Source organism: Acanthochromis polyacanthus, chromosome 8 (genome assembly GCF_021347895.1).
Source record: "Acanthochromis polyacanthus isolate Apoly-LR-REF ecotype Palm Island chromosome 8, KAUST_Apoly_ChrSc, whole genome shotgun sequence".
Taxonomy (NCBI): Eukaryota; Metazoa; Chordata; class Actinopteri; family Pomacentridae; genus Acanthochromis; species Acanthochromis polyacanthus.
Window position 1 is genome coordinate 6,011,205 of NC_067120.1, and position 17,515 is coordinate 6,028,719.

At 40.4% G+C, this 17,515-nt stretch overlaps 1 protein-coding gene across 2 annotated transcripts in view; it reads left to right on the top strand.

The window, feature by feature from the left end:
- The window catches only part of trim44 (tripartite motif containing 44), a 49,014-nt gene that overhangs the window by 655 nt on the left and 30,844 nt on the right, over nt 1-17,515 (top strand). For both annotated transcript variants that reach the window (XM_051952327.1, XM_022189964.2), the window contains 3 exons: nt 385-1,015; nt 2,481-2,558; nt 12,249-12,539. In XM_051952327.1, coding sequence (XP_051808287.1) covers nt 404-1,015; nt 2,481-2,558; nt 12,249-12,539 — 981 coding nt within the window. In that variant the 5' untranslated portion in view covers nt 385-403. The remainder of the gene's footprint in view (nt 1-384; nt 1,016-2,480; nt 2,559-12,248; nt 12,540-17,515) is intronic.

The following is a 17,515-nucleotide window of genomic DNA, read 5'->3' on the forward strand; positions in this document are numbered from 1 at the left end:
CTTATGATATTACCAGGGCTGCAGGAGAGTGTTTGGCCATGCAGAGGGTACAAACTCAGCACTTTCTGTTAAACTGTTAAACAAAGTGAGTGTGCACAAAGGCAGCTCAGTGACTACAAATGAGCTCTTCCTGTTTATTGCACTTTCACAATCGTGCTTTCTCGTGTGTGCCTTGGTTTATATAGTAAGGCGCTGGATGTTATTTTCCTGTGGACTTTGGCTCATCTGCCGTGAAAACGTTATATCAAATAGGATTAGTCCAGAGAATCTTGGACTTTCCCTCATGCAAACATGAAGTATTCACAGAAGGTCACAGCTATTTATAACATGTCCTTTACTCACTGTGTGTCTCCCTATAACTCCTGTTACTTCTCTGGTGCCTAGAATTTATAATCAGCCCACCATGGACCGCAAAGGGGAAGAACCAGTGGGGCTGAAGCACGAAGAGTTGCCCCAGATGGATGGTTCGTGTGATGCCTGCGAGCCTGATGAGGCCCAGCCAGCAACACAAGTGTGCCACACCTGCAGCTTCGCCTTCTGCCCACTTCACGCCGACAGACACGCCAGCAACACGCGTCACGTGTTGATGCCTTACCACCATGATGGGACAGAGGCTAATGGTCTTGGCACAAACAGGGACTCCAGAGTTGAAGGCGAGGATGAGGCCAGAGCAGAGGGAGCCGCTGGAATTGCTTCAAATCAGGGCATGGTAGGCCTTGGAGTCGCAGTGGCTAATGGCAATGAGAGTGGCAACGCTCAGGAAGGAGAGGCGGCTCAGAATTCGCCACCTCTTGAAGCTGAGCTGGGGGAAGGAGCTGAAGGTGCAGAGGCCGGACCAGAGGCCGGGAAGAAGGACAGTGTGACAGTAGAGAGACTCCGCTGCCAAGAGCATGGGCAGGAAGGCTCGCTCTACTGTAAAAATGATGAAAAGATCATCTGTGTGGTGTGTGCTGTGCAGGGTGAGCACAGGGAACATGAGATCATCACTCTGCATGAGGCCTACGTGTGGCAGAAGGTGAGTGTCACAGTCTGAACATGACAGGTTTATGTATGGTAGACATCTAGTGGGTGATTTACTGTCTGCTTTTTATGGCACTAAATAACTATGGCGTGCTCTGCAGCTCTGCAGCATAATGTATTCAGAGCGTCACCTATCTAGTTTGCATTTCTAATTCAGTATTAAGTAGTATGCCAATAGCTGTAGGCCCTCTAGTCTTTAAGTCAACTCACAAGGGCTCTGTAAGTGCTCTGTGTAATATTTTAAACATAACAATGTCTCGTGATCACCCACATGACTTCATTAATAAATTAATTCAATTATAGAGCCACATAAATAATTTCTATTTAAACTGTGAAATGGAAATTAAACATTATGAATATACCCCAATGTCCGTGTGGCTTGGCGCCAATTCTCACTTCACACTACTTCCATTTTCCCTGATGGCTTTTTTTCTTCAAGCCTGTTTAATAGGTCCAGTGAGTCACCAGTTGTTGAGTGCAGAATTGCATTCGGTCCAATAAGCTGGGTTAATGTGCTGGATTTTGAGAATATCTCCATCAATACTATGGGTTCAGTTATGCAGAGCACAGTGTTTGTGATGAATATAGAACCGTTTGGAGTTGGATTTTCAGCGCACTGAGCACATTTGGACTGTGTTGTAAACAGGGGTGTGATAGGATCAGAAACCAGGGCTTAGTTTTGGATTAATATTTTGAACCACCGAGATTTTTGTTTGTGAACACTGAAATATACAGAATCTGGAAATCTCAGCAAGGGCTTCATTTGAAAATTGCCACCCGAAGTGATTACCTTCAGCTGTATAGGACTGCAGTGTTGGTCTGTGCCCTGTGGCTATGCATCTGAAAAACAAAAGTAGAGCAGCACATTTCACTGGCTTACTCTTACATCACAGCCACATATGGATTGGCAAGAGACAAAAAAAAAAAGGGTCACACAAATAGCCCAAGGCCACATTATTTACTCCAAAGCAAGCCCAGCTTTTACTCTGCTTCCTGTATCGGTTTGTTCATGTGAGGGATCCTTTTTCTACCGGAGTAGTAATATGATTTTTCTTTGCTGTACATCCCATTGAGGATGTCAAACTTGTGAAATTGCCGCCTCTGATTGACTGGTGGGCTGTCAATAAGTAGCATGTCTTTTCTTGTGTGTAAAAATCTCATGAAAGCGTGACTTCAAAAATATTATCATATTTTCAATGCTGAGATGTTGGATCAAAAACTTTGTAGTGTTTGCTTTTGTCAGTGTACCCAGTTTTTCTTTGAGTTTAGAAACTAGTTATTAAAGTCAGTTTGATGCTCTTACAATCGATTGATAGCTTAAAACTAACAAATATTTTGCATACTTTCTGTTATTTTCTGAGTTGCACAGAAAGAATCTCTACATGCCTGGTGTGTGTTGTTTTTTTTTTTAGAGGCATACTCTGTTGTGTTTACTCCTTGTTTGTCTGCTCTACGTGCAGAGCAGGCAGGGATATGACCTGCTGGGCTGTACACAACAGATGGCCGAGAAGATCAAGACTAAGTGGACCAACCCTGAGGTGAGTCAGAACTCCTGTGTACAGAACGCCGAGCCGAATCGTAACTCGAGCCATACAGTAAGAATTGTTTTCAGAAAACCTCAGTTGTTTGTAATGAGTTCTTACCAACCCTTATCAAATGAGAATTGCTGTGCTGCAACAAAAGATAAATGTGACATCTTTGCAAGGAACTGACAGCTTCCTGTGTGCATACTCTTTGCTTTTCGTTTATGTGATAGTGCCGTTAAATTTACTCATGATTGCCTTTCAGAGATATCTTTCAGTGAAGTGCTCAGATGCCAAATTCACTTTGCATTTCAGACAAGGCTGAACAAGGTTAGAAAACATAGGGTAGTTACAGTGGTTGCAAGTGGCAGGTAACATAAATGTAGGAGATTTATTTTGGGTGAAACAATCGGATGTTTTAAGTTTTTTCAAAATGATCTAATTTGCAATGATAAAACACATATAACATAACGTTGATCAGCTTAAAATGTATGAATATGTTTGTTTCCTGTTGCATTTGTGACTTGTAGTGTAGGTACACAGTATATCAGTTGCTTCAAGGTTTGTCTTTTTAGATTGAAGGGGTGTCTCAGTTTTTCTTAGTTGACTAGTAGTCAGTAATTCAAGCCATTAACTGACTAAGTGGCATGCATGGCTATTATTAATCTAAGTATGTAAATCTATATTTTCAAAGAGCATCAGAAAATAATTTGAATTCTGAGGCTGAGACAGAATGTCAGAAGTTAGGTAGCATTTTTAAGGTTGCGATTCATGACATGGAAACAACAAGAATGTGTTGGTAAAACCAGCAAGGAGACTGAACATTTTGTTAATCATACAGTACACCTCAGGTCTGCCAAGTGCAACTAGTGAGTACGTCATCCTCAGTAAGTCATCACAGAAACTATAAGACCCTTGTCAAAAATACACACTTGGCTGTCGCATTGGCGGTCCAATGGTCTGTCAGAAATGAGAAGTTTAAACAGCCCTGTCTGTCTCTTTTCCTACCCTCTCTGTCTGCCAGTCACGGTGCGTTTTTCTCTGCAACCAACCAACCAATCAAAATTTGGTCTAATTCTATCCTCATCATCTAATGTCAGTCTGCTGTCGGAGGCAGAGTAATACATTTCAGTCATATCTATGGACATAATTAGGTCAGGCAGTCCCAGTAACCCAAGGCCTCCTATGTGTGAACATAATTTCTTTTGTCATGGCTTTATTCCAAAATGTCTAAATTAGCCTATTTAATAAGTAGACAGTGTCTGTGTTATAATATCATTTTATAGGTTTATTGTAGTTTCATTTTTAGGTTATTTTGTAAAAATAAAAAAACTTTTGTTTAACATTGTTTCAAGCCATAGCAAGATTTAAAAAACAATGCATGAATCACTACTTCTTCCTAATTCAGTATGTACAGCTCTATGCAGTGCAGTGGTATAGACATTGCAGTGGCAGACACACAGCAGTGAAGAATGAGATTAAGAGGGATTAGAAGGAGATTATGTCATATAGACATTATGAAGCAAACATGATAGCCAATCATTTCAATCCATACATTTGTCATGGTGCCCGCGGCCTCATGCACAGATTGTACCGGTTAGGTCAGGTTTCTACAGCTATAATTCTACGTGAAGCACCAAATCTGTGTGTGATAACAGAGTCATGACATTTTTAGACTTCTTCAGTTGATGTCACTTTCTTGACTCGGCACTTCTGAGCAAAGTCAGAGGGTGTATTTTTAAAGCGACTCGGATTTAGGCATTGTCACGAATAAATATAGAGGAGTGCTGAATACCCTGTAGCTGTTTTTCAGTCCTGGTTGAACTTGTGGTGTGCTATACAGTGTTAAAATATAATGATTTTATAATGATTTTCCAATATTGTGGAAAAATATCCAAAATAGAAGCTGTCCTCAATTTACGCTGGAGTTTCATTCCTTCAGATCGATGTAAGTTGATTTTTACCATAAGTTGGAATTGTGGCAAAAATGTAAACAAAGCCGCTACGTGCATCAAAGAAGTCATGAATACCAATGACTTTCATGTATGTATGAGTCATTTTACAAGAAGATACCAGGATATGTTGCACTGTTTTTACAACTTGAGCATTTTAATAAATCTACTTTCACTTCCATGGAGGTGGCTTTCCTTTTCTTCAAAACCCTGTCATCAGAAGAGTCTGACTTAGGCTTGGGAGCCATAATGAAGGGCAAAAAGTTAGCAAATGTAGCACAATCCAAGGCGGCATACAACCGACAAATGTAAACAAAGCCGACTTATAGTGCCGAGTGACGACGTATTTGTCCGCTCTGCTTACCAACTAGTACCATGTAACCAGTTCCAACGTAACGACAAAACACCATAGGTGGAGGACGTCATAAACCTCCTGCACTATTTCAATAACAAGTAGCCCAATCACCACTAATATTCATTACTCCCTCAGAATATTGCTAAAGTCATGAGTGAATACATTCACAAAGTTTGTATTTATACAGAACTGCTGTGTTTGATGGCTTTAACTTTACTTATTTTCACCTTTTCTCATCACTTGTTCCATCTGCTCATGAATGCTCACTCACACATCCATCAGTACTCATAGCAGCAAGGTTGACCTTTTTTTTATACTGATGGCAGTTGCATAGTAAAATCTTTCTGTTGGTGGTGCTTGTTGCAAAAGTCCATGCTATGGTAGTTATAAAAGGCTGAGGAACTGACTGTGATTTGTTTGTTTCACTCAGATTGTCTCAGTCATCATGTGATGATCATAACCTTCTGCCACCATTTTTGCTGAACCTTCTCCAGGTCGTTGTCTAAAAGTACACAGGCTACCGAGTGCATTTTGCACGCAGTCACCTCTCTCTTGATGTCAACCAAAACAAAAGCTACTCAAACTGAATTTTCACGACAAGTCAACCTTGAAAACAGTTGCTGTATTTCCATTACAGATGCCATAGTGCGGGCATGTTCTGCCACTGAAAATAAAACCTGACCACATGGAGTTATGGGCTGTGCAGTGAGAGACGTAGTAGTGAAAGGCAGGAATGGGAATGTAGAGCTATGGTCTCGGCTATTTACCACTGAAAGCGGCTGCACCTGCTCTCTCAACCACCCCTACAGCCCCTGTTCTGCCTCATGCTCTGCTTTTATAACTATGTCAGAACCCATCGGAGAGCTGTGGCACACAAGAGCATTTCTGAATACCTGCAGAGATGTGACCCAAGCACAGTGGCATAATGTAGAAGGTTAATTTGACTGGCCTGTGAGAGATAACACTTTTTCTGGCAGCAGGCACCCCACCTGAGTTCATGTCTATTATCATACTGAAATATCAATGCTGCCCCAAGGACTTCCTGGACATTTAGTCTTGTGCTGTTCCACTGTAGAGGTGCAGTGTGCTTGGTGAAAACCACTTACCTGCTCACGCACAGGGCATTGCGTTAGAGACCATTATGTGGATTTGTCGGCATGTCCTCTCTGCACTCTCAAATGTCAGCGTTTCTTATGCATGACAGGCAACCATCAGAGTGACTGCTCCTGGTGAGGAAAGTTGTGTGTATGTGAGTGTGTGAGAGGCAGAGGCAGAGAAAGAGGAGCTGGAGGAGGTTAAATTGCATGGTATTGACATCTTAAAAGGACTTCAGAGAGGAAGAGGTCTGAGCGGCTGTCTGTGAGGAGGTGAGGGGTGGAGGAAAAGATTTAACCCTTAGCTGGTGTTTGCTTATTGAATCTAGCCTGCTTAATTATGTATTAATTATGTACTTTGCCACAGGCATGAGGATTTTAATCTCTCAAACCTCATATTGTCATTCTCCACAGGGGAATGGAATATAATGCAAAAAACAGTGATGAGGCTGCATACATATTAATGGAGGACCAGAGGCGTAGCATAACACAAGGTATCTGGTGGTTGTCTGTCACTCACTAAACCAGTCCGCTGGTGTTACCTGTCATCAGAGAGCTGGAAATGATATGTGAAAGATGTTGTGGCTTCAGACCAAGACAGCAGGTAGTCAGCATATTCACCTCATCTCATGTTTTATTTCGGCTTTACTTATTTCTGCAGCGCGTGATGTCATCCAAGACACACGCTGCCTGTGGAGCAGCTCTCTGCAGCTACAGAGAAGGGGAGTGTGATACCTGGAAGCAGCATAGCTGCATTAGCCCAGTCACAAGTGTGTATGTGTGTGTGCAGTCGCAACATCCATTTTCTCTGCCTCATAAAATCTACAAGAGCAGCAGACACATTAAAGCTGTCTTAGGGAGCCGAGCCTGAGGAACAGACAGGAGAGGCATGAAAGGACTTGGCTGCTACTGTTAGGTTTATTCATCCTGCTTTTACTGGTCCTTCTCTACTTTATCCCTTTCTTTCTCCTCTTCCTCTTTCGTCCCCCTTCACCCATTGCTCTTCAAGGCTGTCACTCCCGTTCTATCTCGTCAGTTTAATTGAATTACTCCGTATCATTCCCCAGAAAGTTTCTTGGCTGACATTGCTTCACTCAAAACCAATAAAAAGGTGCTGGATATTGAAACTGTTATTATACAACCAAAGACCTTCTGTTTCATATTTTCCTCTTTTTTTAACTCTGGTACTTGCCCTTTTTATATTGCTTTATGTGACTATTGTAGAGCTTGTGTTTTCAAATTAACTTTCTGTGTATTGCTGTGCTGTGTTAGAGGCTAAATTGGAAAATCTAATTTCTGGGAGAGATAAAGCAGAGCGTGAGAGAAAGAGAGAGTAGTGTTCACTTGGAGCTGGGCCACTATTGCCAAGGGCAAGGACAGTTCAAATCCATTTACTCCTAATGTCCTATTAATGCTTTTTAGGCCTTTTTAAAAAAGCATCACACAAAAGCAGTAGGGTCGGCTATGATTTGGAACATGATTGAAAGAAAGTTAACCATTTCAACACTAGTGCTCCAAAATGTGTTCTTAAAAGTCAAGCTTAGCATTTTCACATCTTCAGTTTAAAAAATATATATTATAGCATAAAATTAGCAGAATTTTGTCTGTACCATTGTGTCAACCAATAATTTTTCTGTGTGTTTGGCATTGCATTCAGACAGAATAACTGTTTAAGCTTTTGGAGCTGACTAGGAATTTAGTTTCTTTTGTTCGCAAAAATCCATTTGTTCTGTTGGAGCCACTGAAGTTTCTGTGTGGTTAGAAAGGTTAAGATTAAAAGCTGCAGCTGCTTTGATATTATTTAGAGCTGTGTTCATTTTACTTTTGTTTTTCATTTAGTGTCCTGATGTCTCATCAAAGTAATGGGACTGTTGTTTTCACACTGATCTATTTTTTACTCTCAAAGGCTTTGGTTTTGTTTTGTTTTTTATCAGCGCTAATGAGTAACACCACCTTTTTATTTATTTATTTATTTATTTATTTTTTGTAACAGCCAGTCACAAAATATACTAGTAGCATGATGTCAGTCCTGTTGGCAGTCTTGCTATATTGTGGTAAAGTTGAGTGTTAGTGGAAAGTCTAAGAAGATCTCTGTTTTTAGTAACCACAGATGCAATCTTTGTTTTTCTGTAGAAACAATTTCAGTCTTAAAGAGCAGCTAAAAAGCATGTTGGAAACATGATTGAAACAGATTTTTTCTTCTAATCTGCTTGACTAATGCCTAACCTCAACTTGAAAAAGAAATTACCGTAGGTTTTTCTTAATTTGCAAACCTGATGCCGTACCTTTGACGGCACTCTTTCGCTAATCCTTTGTCTTTACTCCAACTCTGTCCTTGCTAGCTGTGTGCTGCTGTCTCCCGAGGCCTCATTTTGTGGCCTCAGCTTGCAGCAATGCAAATGAAGATTAGCACGCATGAATGCTTCTTCCTTGCGATCGGGACAAATTCTTGGAGAGACTCTGTTCCTGAGTGAAAGGTCCCATGGCAGAGGGCTCCTGCTCCACAAACACAAAGAACTCGGTAGGCCATGACAACCTGGTTAGAAAGCAGGGGGGTTCTAGAGGACCTGCAGATCAGGAGATGTTGTGGTACAACAAAAATGACACTAAAGATGCTAACCCTGCCCTATTCGTGTGATACCTTTGGATAACTTTGTGCTTCACGGTTTACTAGCGGCTTCCTCTCCATTCTCTCAAACTTTATTGTGACTACAAATGAACAAAATATGCATATATAGTTGTTTGTTTGTTTGTTTTGGAGTAAAATACTTCTTTTTATAGATCTGAAATTATGGTATTATAAGTGAATTGAAGCAGAAAATAAGGTAAATCCTAAATAGAACCAGACCAATGTATTTTATGTATCGGCCTATATTCGTCTTTCACATATATATTGATATTAGTGAATATGTTTCGTCAAACAGAGCAGAGAGAAGTGTAACTGCATTGTTTACAGTACTGTCACTTCTGTCTGCAGTGCATGTAGCAGAGCCTACAGAGTTGTGTGAAGTCACGCAGTGTCTTCATAGTAAGTTTGCTAACTTTTCGGTAACATATACTGTCGAAATGTTAATGTACAAAGCAGTTTTCTTTTTCAGACTTGGGATATATAAGTACGATTGCTTTGTCAGCCTGTTAAAGTGACAGCACTCTCTCAGTCAAGCATAACCAATTTTTACATTAATGTTCCTCCATTCAGTCGTAGCCATGGCAGTGACGGAGAGACCCACAGTACTCGCGCAGTATCAGCCATACACAAGAGACTGGAAAGTACATCAAGTGACACCACTGAATTGGGTCGCTGCTTTTACAGCATTACTTCCTAGACTGTTCTGTGTTGCTATCCATGCCTCTCTATCCCTTAATGTGTCTACATCCAGTTCAGACTTGTGCCATGCTGAAAGTGCTACAGAAAGGTTACGGGTCCCACATGATGAGATTCTCATTACGACTTTTGCCTTAAAGTGACCAGAGTTTGTCCTTCAGACATGAAGCCGACATGGTGAGATGCTTTCAGATTAAAGCTGCTGTCCGGAGTTTCTGTTTGTTTTCAATTTATGTATCATTTTTTAACAAAGCTTAAATGTGTTAGTCTAGTTCGATACTATAATATAGAGTTAGTATAACGCGATATGAAAATTTATTCCTGAGCTCCGCCTTCCTCTCATAGACCCCCATGTTATTCCAAAAAGCGCCGGTTGCTGCCGACCAATCAAGTTCGAGCTTCAGCTTTGTCATGCTGTCAATCAACGGTTACGCGCACAGCAAGCAAGCCCATGCAGAGGTGGGCGAGCTACGCACTAGGCAACCGCGTGCACATTTGTTTTGCTTGTGGAGGAGAGAGCATCAGGGCTCAGCAACTTCCAGAAAAGTTACCAATCCCACGGCTTGTCAGGCCAAGAGACTGCAGGACGTTTTTTGGCTCGGGGTGCTCGCGTCGCTCCCCGACCACGGCCTCCATAGCCCGCCTGACGGCTTCGTTTAGATGCCCGACCTCTGGAGGAAGATGTTGGGGCGTCTGGGACATACTCTTCGTCAGAGGAGTCATGCAATTCTGAACTCTAGATAGAAATAAATAAACAATGTAACACATATACACGCGTAAATGCACTAAGTTTGATAAACAACGTCATCGAGAGGGATACACGAGTGTAATCACATATTGAAAATTTACCCATTCGTCCAAGCAGATTGTTATTTTGGTATTAGGACAAGTTAGACTCAATACAGCATTCTAACGTAATTCCTTTATTATTTACTAAATGTACTAAATGCAGAAGAGGGGAAAACAGCAAAACAGGCGAGATGCTGCAGCACTCCGGGCACTCCTCTCATGTACTGCGCGCGTGCACAAATAAAGGGGCGAAATCAGAGGGAGGGAGGGTGGGACCAACAGCGTTTTGGGAGACACTGCGATTCAAACTCCGGACAGCAGCTTTAATTAAAAGGACTGCATGTCTGAAAGGGGCTTAACATACAGAGAATATTGACGAATAAATCAATACTGGATTTTATTTTGCCCTAAAATCAGTATCAGGGTGATCCCAAAATATCCGGTCCTCTAATTGTTGGATACACAGGAACAGCAGAACAACTGGGGAAGTCAAAAGTCAGTAAACTGATTCAGCTGAAGAGCACAATATACTCTGTGACTTCAACACACCTAATATGTAAATTTGATTAGTGCTTGTGCTGAATGTCGAAGCTATACTTATGCCTAACATGGACTTACCTAATAAAGTAATTACCACTATGGCTGCCTTTTAATGAATTCATATCATTAAAAATGTATTTGGCTAACTACTAATAAATGAAAATGTTAATAAGATGTTAAAGCTTTTTAAAAATTCATATTAAGCTTAGAGTGGGACATCAGAGACATCAAAACATGAGCAAGAACCTAAAAATTTTAATTTCAGTAGCAGCATGAGATGAAGTAGTAAATGCCTTGTCATTTCTTACTGTTTTTTAAGTGTTCACTGCTAACAATTAAACTAATGAGGTTTGTAGAAGATTTAATCAGCATATATTGCATTTTTATTGGATTTATTATATTTGAATGTGTCAAAGTAGAACAGACTTGAAATACGCTTCATCTTTCTCTGTAGTCTTCCATTTTCACACATACATTTCACATTAGCATGTTAGGACCATCTCAGTTGTAGTTTATTGTTCCTTATCTATCCGGCATATATTCAGAGCATTGATTTTGCAGAAGCAAAATGAGAAAACAACTCTTTGCTTTCCAATTAAATGTTAACTCCCTCTGTCTCATTCAGAATGAACGATGTGCATGTTTTTCTGTGCTCATACGAAGAAAGTAAATTAAAAGTGTTACTTCTTGCGCTTGGTTTAATGGGCAATTTGGAGAATCTGATTGCTTGTGCAGAAATGGCAAATACACGCTAAAACTTTGGGCCCCTGGGGGCCGCGGATCTGCCAACCTTAGTAGAGACTGATGATTCCCTGCTTCACTGGAGAGAGGGAGGCTGAGGGAAACAAGATAAAATAAATGGAAAGGAAGAGAGTGAAGTTCTGCTCAAGGGAAGAGAGGAGACAGAGCGGCTGATGTTCATAGATTGAAGCAATTATAACATATTCAGGAGCAGAGATCATGACAGGGGGCTTCGAGATGTTTTACCTCATGACAGGATCTGCATTGGAGGTGGGGCCGTTTGAGTGGGAAGGACTGCAGGGAGGAGTCTGTTTATTGAGGTGTTTTAACGTAATGAGTCATAGCTAAAGAGAGCCTCAATGGAGAGCAGGGATTGAAATTAAAAAGATAGCTCAGTGAGCAGTTCAGCTGCCTTGAAAGCCAAACAGATGGCTTGGTGTGGTAGAAGGCGCCTCTGAGGTCTCTATCTGCAGATGGGACGCATGGGCTGTGCCTCGGGGGAATCAGCTTCATGCTGTCAATTAGCTGCTGCATGACAGAGACCTGTGGGCTTATTGCAGTACTATTCACATGTCAAAGTACAAGACTGAGGTCTCTTTCTGGCCTGTATACTGTGCTCATTCCATGTGCATCTGTCTGTTTTTCTTAGATGTTCATTTCATAAACTTACAACTCAACTGTCAACTCCACTCATCTTTTACTTACATGTTTTTGAATTGGATGTAGTTTTACTTTCTTGAAGTCTCCATATTCAGGATTTACACCTACACTGAAGTAATTCACTCTTGTTAATTTAATGCAGCTCAAGACGACTGTCTGTCTTACTAACATGTCCACTTAAAATGTCGAGTTCATGCTGTCATTCTTGCGCTTTCTCTCTTTGTCTCCTCTAACTAATGTAAACCTTAGATGTCAACAGAGGAGCTGGAAGAATATGTGAACAGTCAGTTCGAGGAGCTCCGCAAACTGGTGCGTCTGGAGGAGAAGAGATTCCTGCACCTGGTGGACCTTAAAGAAGCGTTCCTCACAGCGTCTGCTGCTGAGAAAATCGCAGAGATCACAGTCGAAACTGAAAAACTGCAGGAAGAGATGGCGAACATCACACACCAGCTGTGCCTGCTAGAACAGGCCGAGGCAGTAGGCCCTGCGGTGGCAGTAGAGGCTCTTGTGGCAGCCCCTCGACCAGCCCACAGGGCACCGGTGAGAATAATCTTTTTTTTTTTCAATAATCTTTGTTATACTTCTTAAGCTCTTTGTACACAGTATCTGTAGCACTGGGAATCTCACTCACGACAAAGTGAAGTACAGATAAAAGATAATGACGCAGAAACCTGGTGTAACTGACAGTCAGAATGCCATCATTTGTTTACTGTGATGTTTTAAGATTGTCAGTTTTGTCTGATTATAAACAAACAAATTCTCCTTTATATGTTTGTTGTCTTTGCTTAACAAACTATGGTATAGTGCCTTAACCATAACAAATCTGATATAAATGTGTTGGCTTTGCTCGAATTTGGCACGGTGAACCAAGATTTCTTTTTTAAAGGAATAATTTAGGGGCTGTCTCGAAGCTAGAAGGTCCCTGGTTTGTGTTGCTTAAAATGTTCTCCCTGTGCGTCAGTGGGTTTTCTGCAGGTGCTCTGGCTTCCTCCCACAGTCCAGAAGCATGCTGAGGTTAACTGGTCATTCTAAGTTGTCCGTAGGTGTGAATGTGAGTGTGCTTGTTTGTCGTTCTGTGTAGTGTTGTGTTAGACTGGTGACCTGTCAGGGTCTCCCCTGCCTTCACCCTAAGCCAGATGGGATAGGCTCCAGCCCCTGCAACCCCAGTGAGGATTAAGTGGTGTATAGATCATGATAGATGGAGGAATAATATAGAGTTTTCAGCCCAGTTACAATATATGTTAAAGGTACACTTTATCTATTTCCCTGACCAGTCATGCTTGAGACTTTTTATTAGATTCACATGTCCATATTTGAGCAGACCTTACCCCCCTAATTGCAGCATCACATCAAAAGGTCTGTTGAGAGCACATTGAAACAACAGAAGGAACCCGACTCCGTCATTAATTAATATAAGCTTTGAATTTAGAGGTCTGATGCCAGAATTGTTACTAAGAGCACCCTTGTTGAGTGTTATTGCTCTTATCTATAGACAATTACAAGCAGTTTTCTAATCAGCATAAAGCTCCTTTTGCTTTATGCTGATTAGACTGCTGATCAGGAATAACAAGCCTAGTATTATAACACTGGATAATTAGTGGTGGCACCTCTGCCTGTCTTCATTTGCTTGTTATTTTACCCTAGAAATGCTCTTTCTGTGAGCAATGGGTGCCTTGCTTAAAGACACTTCAGCAGCATGAATGGTTGCAGCCATGGAGGTTTAATCCCAGACCTTCCACTTCAACGATTATCTTTCTAATGATTGTCGAACCAGACAGCAAAATGAATATAGAGAACAGGTGCCAGCATATATAGCTTTGTTCCAAATGAAAAGAGAGAAGGCTCTTCAGTACTAATCCCGGCATACATTATGTTCTTGTGCAGAAATACAGTTTTTTTTTCCTTACACTCAGCTGTGTGACACAGGTAGTTAGATGCAAATAAATCCTGAGCTGTTGGCTGAAGCATAAGTATTAGCATGTTTGTCCTCAGGCTACAGCTATGAACACAACAGCTGGGTTCACTGTTCCTCCTCGTTTTTGTACAGATCAACCGCTTAGTGAAGATTTTAGTCACAAACCACAGAACTGTTCAGAATTATGAGTAGGTGTGCAGCTACAGTATACTATATAATCAAGAGGGTTGCATATATAGTATGTGAAACCTGCCAGAAATGGAATGTATGCGCTTACAGTTGCATCAAATTCTGCAGCACTTCAATCCCACATGTCTCATTTGATCATTGAAGAGAACTGCTTATAGGCCCCAAATTAAAATATCCTTTTGGTCCATTTGTCACTCGCTATATTTGAGTCACCACATAGTCAATAGAGGAGGCTCTAGTGTTCCCTTGAGATGCTGTGCACGACTAGAGAGACTGTAGTAATGGTTGTAGCTGATGCACAGATTGCTTTTCTTTGCTGAGAAATTAATCCATGGTGGGTCAGGTTCATTAAAGCCTTAATTGAATGCCAGTGGTTACCCTGTTTGTTCCCAGGTTAGTTACTGCTGGAGTAAGTAATAGGCAGTGCTGTTTTGAGATGTATGGTCACTGGAGGAAGTGTGCATGCGGTGGGGATTCATGCAGCAATGCATCTAACTGCGTGTCTTACTGTGAATGCACATAATTCAAAATTGAATGAGTAGTTTGGAAGTATTTGGAACTGTGACATTAGAAAAGAATGAACACAGCGGTGTCAAAACAGTTCTTGGTAGGAGGCACTGCATCAAGTCCGCCTTAAATTGCCAACACCTGCAGCGGTTTTATTTGTTTTATGTTTATGTGTGTGGCAGTTCATGATCCAAGAGAATAATTGACTCAAACATAAATCCTCCTACCAGCTCATACGCTCTATCACTGTCTGCTTCATATTGGTACTACAGTCGCACATTCCACCATAGTCCTTCACTTGTCTTTTTACTGCAGTTCACCTACACTGAGCTCAGCCATTTCTGGCATTTTTCAAAGCCAGTCTCAAACTGCCAGAGCCCAAGACCAAACTAGATATATATATATATATGTATATATATATATATATATATATATATATATATATATATATATATATATATACATTATATAGCGTATTGGAAGTTTTGTGTTGATCTATTTGCATAAATATTGTGTTGTTTTTAAACTGTGCACATGTGTAGTGGAAGCATAACCTGTAGGGAAAACCCACATTTTAAGCCTTAAAGTCACCAAAGTTTTTAAATGTTTTTAGCAGATTTGACAGATGATTCTTTACATGCAGTTTTTTAAGTCGTGTCCCCATTTAGTCAAATAGGGAGCTTGTTATGTTGTTCCAAAGTAGTTGTCCAGGAGTGTTACCAAGATGGCAGTGGAATGGTGAGCCGTGTGTAAGGACTTTGGCTATTTCTGAGTCGTCTGTTGTTTAAGCTCTACACTACCATGAAAAGCTGCAGTACTAATATCTGGAGACATTTCTGATGCAAAAGTAAGGATGTAAAGTCACTTTTGGAATTTGAAATTCATGAATGAAACCATGATTTAAGCCGATTTGACACTACAAAAACAGCAGTCTCCTCTGCAACAAAACCATTACCTTCAGCTTTGTCTGACTGAGAAAACATTTACATATATTAACCCTGTTTGCTTTTTACATTTTTGTTTATTTCTCTTTTTATAAAGCACAATCTGATCCTGTTTGCCCAGTTATACCCTCCAGCCCTCTTGAAAGTAGTGTCTTGATTCAATTTTTTTTAAATTTTTTTTTAGCTGGAAAAGGACTTTCAGCTTCAGACTGTTGCTGCTTTTTGCGCATAGCAAGCTCAAATACTGCAACCATTTTAACAGCAAGCCTGTGGAATGTAGCAGCAATAATGTTAAAGGTTTCTCACCTGCATAAAACCCATATTTTTAACAGCTTCCTCAGGAATGAATCACATAATTAAGGCAAGAATTGTTGCTCTAGGTCAAACAAACAAATTACCCCTGGTTCTGTTAGTAATGCGGGCACAGGAGCACACAGGTGTGGACGCCCACAGACACACAATAATGAGGGTCAGCAGGGATGAAAATTGCATTGACCAATCAGCAGAAGCCCAAGGGAGAATATATTAAGAGACTTTGTCTCAATCTGAGCCTATTTATTATCAAAGCTCTTAGTGTCCACAGTTTCATTAAAAAGTGCCAGCAGGTACTAAATTGTACAACCATTCAGTGTTTACGTGAACATTCACTGATGACTATAGAGTAAATTACAAAAGTCATAAAAATAAAATACTGACATGCCCCTGATTAAAACACAGAAAGCTGTGGGTGTTTCAAAACAATACAGAGGTAAACATAAAGCATTATGAACACGCCAGCTAAATGCAGGAATGCGAAAGTGTAGAATTAGATACACCAGGTCGCAGTATAACTACAAATATACTTGCACTTACACTACCAGTCAAAAGTTTGGACACACCTTCTCATTCTATGTGTATTGTTTAATTATTTTATACATTGTAGATGAATAAAGAAAAAAGAATACATGTGGAATTATGTTGTGAACAGAAAAGTGTTAATCTTCAGTATTAATCTACCATGTAGAAAATAATACAAATAAATAAAAAGCACTGAATGAGAAACTGTGTCCAAACGTTTGACTGGTAGTGTATATAAAATGTATGAAAACCGTGTAAATGTTCCTATAAGAGAAAGAAGGTGGGGGTCCAATACTGTTTAAGCTTTAAAGGAGGCAAAACAGAAAACAGAGCCAAGATTTCTTGCTAGTCAGACATTCTTTGTATTCACTGGTGACCCAACCCTGACTCAGCTGTGATCCAAGGCTATTTAGCTTAGTTTTTGTTTTGTTTTTTTCATTTATTATGTGTATTATGAATTAGGTTTGTTTTAAACTCCCGAAGAACAAGAAGAAATGCTCATTTACCAAATCTTCATCATGTTGACTGATTGCAAACCTCTATGGACTTAAAAAAAAAATTACCGTTTACCAATGAAGTGTTCTGGGTTTTCATAATGTGCTTGTTTTATTCCTGCATTTTGAATATTTCTAAACGTGAAATGTCAAATGATATGCATCTTTCATTTTAGAGGGAGATTTTCTGTACTGTTAATTGCATTGCAGTTTTCATTTGAGTTGTGACATTAACAGTATATTTCTGAAATAGTTCTCGTTTGACAAGTTCTGTGAAGTTAGTGCTGTTTTTAAATTATGCAAGGAGTCGCTTCAGGTTGTATCCTTTGAAGACAGTCGCACAATCTAGATTGTTCTTTGCTTTGAGAGAGGAATTTTTGTGTGTGCACTTAATGACTGATGTGCCCCGGGCCATGTGAATAATGTAGTGAATGTTAAATGTGGGCTTACTCAGTCCTTAAGGTATGTCATTTCTGTTCTATACGGGTGAAAGCTTAACTATAGTAATTGCAATGGGAGCTAAGCTGTGTAGCTGTCAGCTTCTTTCTGACAGCACATTTCTTTAGATTTTGTGTGCAGTGGCACTAAAAACTCTTAATTGGACTAAATGAAAGCAAAGCATATGACTGG